We start from the raw sequence: 6,549 nt of genomic DNA, 5'->3' as shown, positions 1-6,549 counted from the left end.
TTCCTGTTGGTCACTGTGTTTCGAGTAGTGGTACGTGTGTTTGGTTCTTGTGTTTTTGGATTGCACCCTGTTGTGGTTTCTTGGGTGTATATTCTTTTGACGGTGCATTTCATTATAGCCCGATAGCAAACACTCCTGTTTCCTGCGCCTGACTCCACACCCACTACAGTAAGCGATACACCAACACGTTTCTGGTTTACTTCAGAGAGCTTTCATTTCATGTCCTTTTTAAGTCTTTATTTTAAATCACTCTTGATCAATAATAATTCACTGTCTCACACAGATCAAAGTCATATATAAGAGAAACATGAAAGGCTTCATATCAGCAAAGTTAAATAGCTTAAAGTAAGTTTTGCCCCGGTACTTTTACCTCTATTCAAAATCTTTTACATGTGATGTTATTTCAAGCCTTCATTTCATGTGCTAGTAATTTGAATATGCAAATAGTAAATGTCTCCTTTTAATTTAGCCGTTTTCTCAACTTTCAGTATAATGTACAATGTAATGAATTGAAGGCTGCTAAGCAATGCTGAAATACTAACCATTTAAATTGTGGCCCACAATGTCCAATATAATAAATACATTTTCAGTATACGCCCCAGAGACAAGTGTATCCCTTCGAAATGAAAAGGACTTGGGGTTGATGTTATACAATGTATGTATGGGCTATTTTTGCTAATGTACACATGCATGGAATTCATTTGTGGATATGTTTGCTAATATTTTTTTCTCAAATTAATAGGAGTGGAAGTGTTATTGCAGATTTTGCTGTTATGACAACAATTGTCGATAATGGGGAAATTGCCAAAGCAAAAGAGGATATTGTCTCAACACTTGGAGAAAAATATAAAATAAGTAAGTACTTGATTCGGTTAGTATTTGGTGGACCAAGTTAGTTATTACTTGTCCTGAAATACATTCAAAAAAGTATTTAGATCAGTTTTAACTGTGGCAGCAGTACATGTCAGTTGATTTTAGATTAATTGTTCCCTTTCTTGAATTTCTGGTGTGCTTCAAGAATATTGTCTCAAGAATTTCGCTTAAATTCGCCTTCATGTTATCACATAATTCATGACATGTAATCTACAGTTGTAATATCTATAAAATTACAATTCTAAATATTGTATAAAATATTGTTTATTTATATATTTAAGGTATATGTGGAGTAATGTTTTCACGTCATGATTTCACAAATCCTATTGTTCTCAGGGGTTTACCTGCTTGAATAATACGATCTTTGGCAATGGACAAGTTGATGAGAAAGTTGTAGTTTACTGCAAACCGGATGAAGTGGGTGAAAAGACTGCCATTTGTAAAGAAAATAGCTTTTTTCAGATCGGGTGGACAACTGTGTCCTAAAAGAAATTGGTACCCTGTTTTCTTTATCTCAGGTAATATGTTAACATATTAACAATTTTCACTGGATATAAAATATACTCTATATAAAAATTGTTTAGTAACGATGGTATTTCTTTGTTACAGTACTGTGTATAGCGTCAATCCTGAAATTCATTTGTATTTTATTTTTCTTTCATCACTTTAAATCCACACAGGCTTTAGTGGGGACTGGTCTTCCAGTCTTTTTGGAAAGACTCCGCAACAGCACTTTTAACCGCCTAGGTAGAATAGTTGAATCACCTGCAACTATTTCTACTATTGTAAATATTCAAAAAAATGTTGTAAATGTGTCCCGAAGTAACCCGATAAACAAACCATTGATGAAGGTATGTTGACATCAACAGCATCACTTTAAATCATTTTTAAACACTCCATTCAAAGATATTATAATACTAATTTAGTATTACACCCTTAAAAGTTGAATTAGAGCACATACAGCATCATTTTTATTAGGATTTCAATAATCCTGTACGAATTCTGACTTCTATTTTGATCTCTAGAATTTCCTGGACACGGCATGTGTACTTACTTCCAATGCAGCAAAAGCCTCCTGGGGTGTTCTAAACACCAACCCCAACAAAAACGAAAGCTCACCCTTTCTGGGCACCGTTGAAACAATTTCCAATTTCCTTACCGATTTACTTTTTTGACCTAGAAACATCAAGGATTATTTTAAACAAAACCACACTCAACAACTCAGTCAACAACTTATTCAATTGAAACTCATCTGTTCTGATAGACATACCGGCATCTGAAGCTTCCTACAGTTCAATCACCATAATAACATTTGAATCCTTGGATAATGTTTTACCTGCAAGAAACAGCAGCAGTCTGAACAACAGTGTCAACACCATCAACAGAAAAGTGGTTCTATTGAAGGTGAATGGCACAATCAAGAATGTGACTTTTAGTTTTGACGTACTGAACAAGACACTGGCCAATCCTCAGTGTGTTTTCTGGAACTTCAACCTTTTTGACGGCCTTGGATGATGGGATGGTGAAGGATGTGAACTGCAGTCTGATAAGAATGGCACTGTCACCTGTCACTGTAATCATCTGACCTCCTTCTCCATTTTGATGTCGCCTTCCTTTCCAGCTGTGTTACGAGTCGCTTTGGATTTTATCAATTACATTGGAGTTGGCATATCAATGTGTTGCTTGGTCGTGTGTCTCATCATTGAGATGTTGGTATGGAATGCTGTGACTGGAAACAACACATCTTACATGCGTCATGTCTCTATAGTGAACATCGCCTTTTCCCTTCTGATTGCTGACATTTGGTTCATTATTGGTGCAGCAATTTCCGATAATGAAAAAAAAGATCTACCTGCGTGTTCCACAGCAACATTTTTCATCCACTTTTTCTACCTGGCTCTGTTTTTCTGGATGCTGGTCTCAGGCCTTTTGCTGCTCTACTGGACTGTCATGGTTTTCTCTCACATGTCTAAACCAGCAATGTTGGCCATCAGTTTTTCTTTGGGCTATGGAGCTCCCCTCATCATTGCTGTCATAACTATTGCAGTGACAGCTCCAGGGAAACAATACATTAGAGGGAATGACAGGGTTTGCTGGCTCAACTGGACAGTCAATGGCCCTTCTGGCTTTTGTGATCCCTGCCCTGACCATAGAGGTCATCAACCTTTTGATCCTGATTGTGGTTCTGTTCAAAATGCTGAGGAGAGTTGTGGGGGATGTTACCCAGCCAGATGAGAGAAATGCTGTGGTGGTCATCGCCAGGTGTCTGGCCATTCTGACTCCCTTCTTTGGTACTACCTGGGGACTAGGAGTAGGAACCATGACTATACCAAACAATCTAGGAATCCATATTGTGTTTGCAATCTTCAATTCATTACAGGTATTTAGCTCAGTTAAATAACACTAGTAATTAACTGTTCCTCAGTGAAATCCAATTGACTTGAAAGATTTTTTTTTTTAATGCATTCAATTCCCAAAGGCATGTTATACTAAGTTAGGATTTGGATGAATATTTACAATTAACTATACTGGACTTTGGTGTAGTAATTCCATCCATCACCATGTTAACATTCAAAGGGTTTGTTCATCTTGGTATTTGGAACAGTTTTGGACAAAAAGGTATGTTCCTAACACACTTACTGATACCCCTCATATTACTGTATGTATTGGAATGTGCTGTGTTCTGACAATTCATATATTTGATGAACTTCTTGTCTGTGCTTTCAGATCCGGGAAGCTCTAACAGGAAGGTCACATGTGTCCTCCAACCGCACAAGGGTAAGGTTTTTTGTCAAAACCACACGGCTGCATAATATAGCATGATCATGTTTATAATTAAGTATAACATGTTATAAATCTAAATTATTTGTTGCTGACGACAACAGGTTTATTACACTATTGTCTATGCTTACTCATATGACCATTTTATTGTATTTATCACTGTGTTGAACATGTCAGGAAGTTTACTACCTTTAAGCTAGTATTGAAAGTGTTATTATATTCTCGTTTCAGACCACAAGTGCTGCAACATCGTCAAGTGGTTTGGGATTTTTCCGGATACGGAGGAGAAGTAAGTCTATAGTATAAAGCAATACTCTTAGGCAATTGGGCAGAACTTCACATTAACTTGCCCTTCTACTACTGTATGTAGTGCCATTGTTTGACCTATTGTTCCTACTGTTCCAGACGTTTTCAACGTTTCAGCAGCTCCAACATCCAGCACTACTGGTGCATCAGACTTTCAACACTTAACTCTATGCAACAAATGTGATTATTATGAAATAATCTGACAATCAAAAGGCATTGTCGCACATCATCAGCTGACGCACTAGGTTACAGTAGCTAACACCTTGAGTGTGACCTTGAAGTGACTGCCACTAAGATCTGACCCCAACTCTCAGTGACGTCATTAGCGGTTATGTCTAACACAAAGCGATTCATTCTGAACTATATGGTATTTGAACTTTTTATCGGGATTGTTGAGTATTATATTGAAAAACATGATTATTGTTTTTTTGGGTGTGGGAGTGTTTAAATAAGAGTATTACTGTGTAAATGGATTAATCAGCTAACATGAAGAATGGAGATTGTTTCTGAAATAACACATTACATTCTCTCTTTGAAAAATTAGCTGTTCATTTTGTCACAATTTAATATTACATCTAGGGGTTCCGCTAGCGGAACGCCTCGCCAATATCCAATGGAAGAGCGTGGCGCGAAATACAAAACCTCAAATGCAATCATTTCAATTTTTCAAACGTATGACTATTTTACACCATTTTAAAGATAAGACTCTCGTTAATCTAACCACATTGTCCGATTTCAAAAAGGCTTTACAGCGAAAGCAAAACATTAGATTAAGTTAGGAGAGTACATAGCCAAAAATAATCACACAGCCATTTTCCAAGCAAGCATATATGTCACAAAAACCCAAAACACAGCTAAATGAAGCACTAACCTTTGATGATCTTCATCAGATGACACTCCTAGGACATTATGTTATACAATACATGCATGTTTTGTTCAATCAAGTTCATATTTATATCAAAAAACAGCTTTTTACATGGGCGTGTGATGTTCAGAAAATGTATTCCCACCAAAAACTTCCAGTGAATTTACTAAATTACTCAAACGTTGACAAAATACATAACAATTATTTTAAGAATTATAGATACAGAACTCCTTTATGCAATCGCTATGTCAGATTTTAAAATAGCTTTTCGGCGAAAGCACATTTTGCAATATTCTGAGTACATAGCTCAGCCATCAGGGCTAGCTATTCTGTCTCAGAGCTCTACGGGCAATTCCTGCATTTTTTAAAATGTAAAGACAGCCAGGGGTATACTCCAACACTAAGACATCAATTACAAACAATGCAGTGTTGGTGGTTCCAAACTTCTTCCATTGAAGAATGATGGAAGCCACTGTGTTCTTAGGGACCTTCAATGAAGCAGAATTTTTCACAGTGGCTTCCATCATTCTTCAATGGAAGAAGTTTGGAACCACCAAGACTTTTCTTCAGCTGGCTGTCCGGCCAAACCAAGCAAACGGGGGAGAAGAGTGTTGGTCAGGGAGGTGACCAAGTACCATATGGTCACTCAAAAGCTCCAGAGTTCCTGTGTGGAGATGGGACAAAGTTCCAGAAGGTCAACCATTTCTGCAGCACTCCACCAATCAGGCCTTTATGGTAGAGGGGCCAGACTAAAGCAACTCCTCAGTAAAAGGCACATGACATCCCTCTTGGAGTTTGCCAAAAGGCACCTAAAGGACTCTCAGACCATGAGAAACAAGATTCTCTGGTCTGATGAAACCAAGATTGAACTCTTTGGCCAGAATGCCAAGCCTCACATTTGGAGGAAACCTGGTACCATCCCTACGGTGAAACATGGTGGTGGCAGCAGTATATATTATTGTTCATTGCTATTTTGTGTAAATGTTTGCACAAAGACCAAAATTGTATTCCAATCACGGTGAATACATTTTGTATTATAAACCAATTGCTGTAGTTAGTGTGTGAATATGTTTGTTGTACAAAGGATTGTGCTCCAAAACTATCATACATATGGCTTTGATTTCATTAAAGTAAACCTCAACGTAAAGCAATCTTTACTTTGTGTTTATTCATACTGTCTTTATATGCATTAAAGGCATTTCACTGTACTTGTGCATGTGACATTAAAACTTGAAACTAAAATTGCAAATGCAAGACGTCCTCCAGCAATTTCTGAACTTTTACTTTTGAAAAGCTATTTCCCAAGTATAAATAATGTAAAGTACACACACTCAAAGTACTTTAGTAAAATACTTTAAAGTACTACTTAAGGATTTTTTTTTTTGTGGTGTCTGTACTTTCCTTTAATATTTATATTTTTGTCAACATTTACTTCACTACATTCCTAAAGAACATAATGTACTTTTTTCTCCATACATTTTCCCTGACACCCAAAGTTACATTTTGAACGCTTATCAGGACCGGAAAATGGTCCAATTCACACACTTATCAAGAGAACAACCCTGATCATCCATACTGCCTCTTATCTGGAGGACTAACTAAACAGAAATGCTTAATTTGTTAATTACGTCTGTGTGTTGGAGTGTCCCTCTGGCTATCAATAAGAACATTATTTATACTTTCCTTTTGATAATTAAGTATTTTTGAGCAATTACATTTACTTT

General features: G+C 36.8%; 1 protein-coding gene and 2 long non-coding RNA genes across 3 annotated transcripts; all 3 read left to right on the top strand.

The window, feature by feature from the left end:
• On the top strand, window positions 1-845 carry LOC115191946 (uncharacterized). Its single transcript, XR_003877804.1, has 4 exons — window positions 1-30; window positions 119-168; window positions 284-345; window positions 743-845. It is a non-coding gene; the product is annotated as an uncharacterized LOC115191946 (long non-coding RNA).
• Window positions 846-1,195: 350 nt separating this feature from the next.
• LOC115191949 (uncharacterized) lies at window positions 1,196-1,675 on the top strand. The gene is made up of 2 exons (XR_003877808.1): window positions 1,196-1,391; window positions 1,554-1,675. It is a non-coding gene; the product is annotated as an uncharacterized LOC115191949 (long non-coding RNA).
• Window positions 1,676-2,124: 449 nt separating this feature from the next.
• LOC115180736 (adhesion G-protein coupled receptor F1-like) lies at window positions 2,125-4,500 on the top strand (the record flags this gene model as incomplete). Its single annotated transcript, XM_029743169.1, is given in 5 exon segments — window positions 2,125-2,981; window positions 2,983-3,253; window positions 3,451-3,651; window positions 3,886-3,943; window positions 4,060-4,500. Coding segments are annotated over 3 exon segments (1,182 nt in total), but the record flags the coding sequence as incomplete, so codon positions are not given.
• Window positions 4,501-6,549: the final 2,049 nt, after the last annotated feature.

The sequence above is a fragment of the Salmo trutta genome, chromosome 1 (assembly GCF_901001165.1).
Source record: "Salmo trutta chromosome 1, fSalTru1.1, whole genome shotgun sequence".
NCBI lineage: Eukaryota > Metazoa > Chordata > Actinopteri > Salmoniformes > Salmonidae > Salmo > Salmo trutta.
The sequence above is the reverse complement of the archived record's forward strand: the minus strand, read 5'-3'. Positions and strand labels throughout refer to the sequence as shown.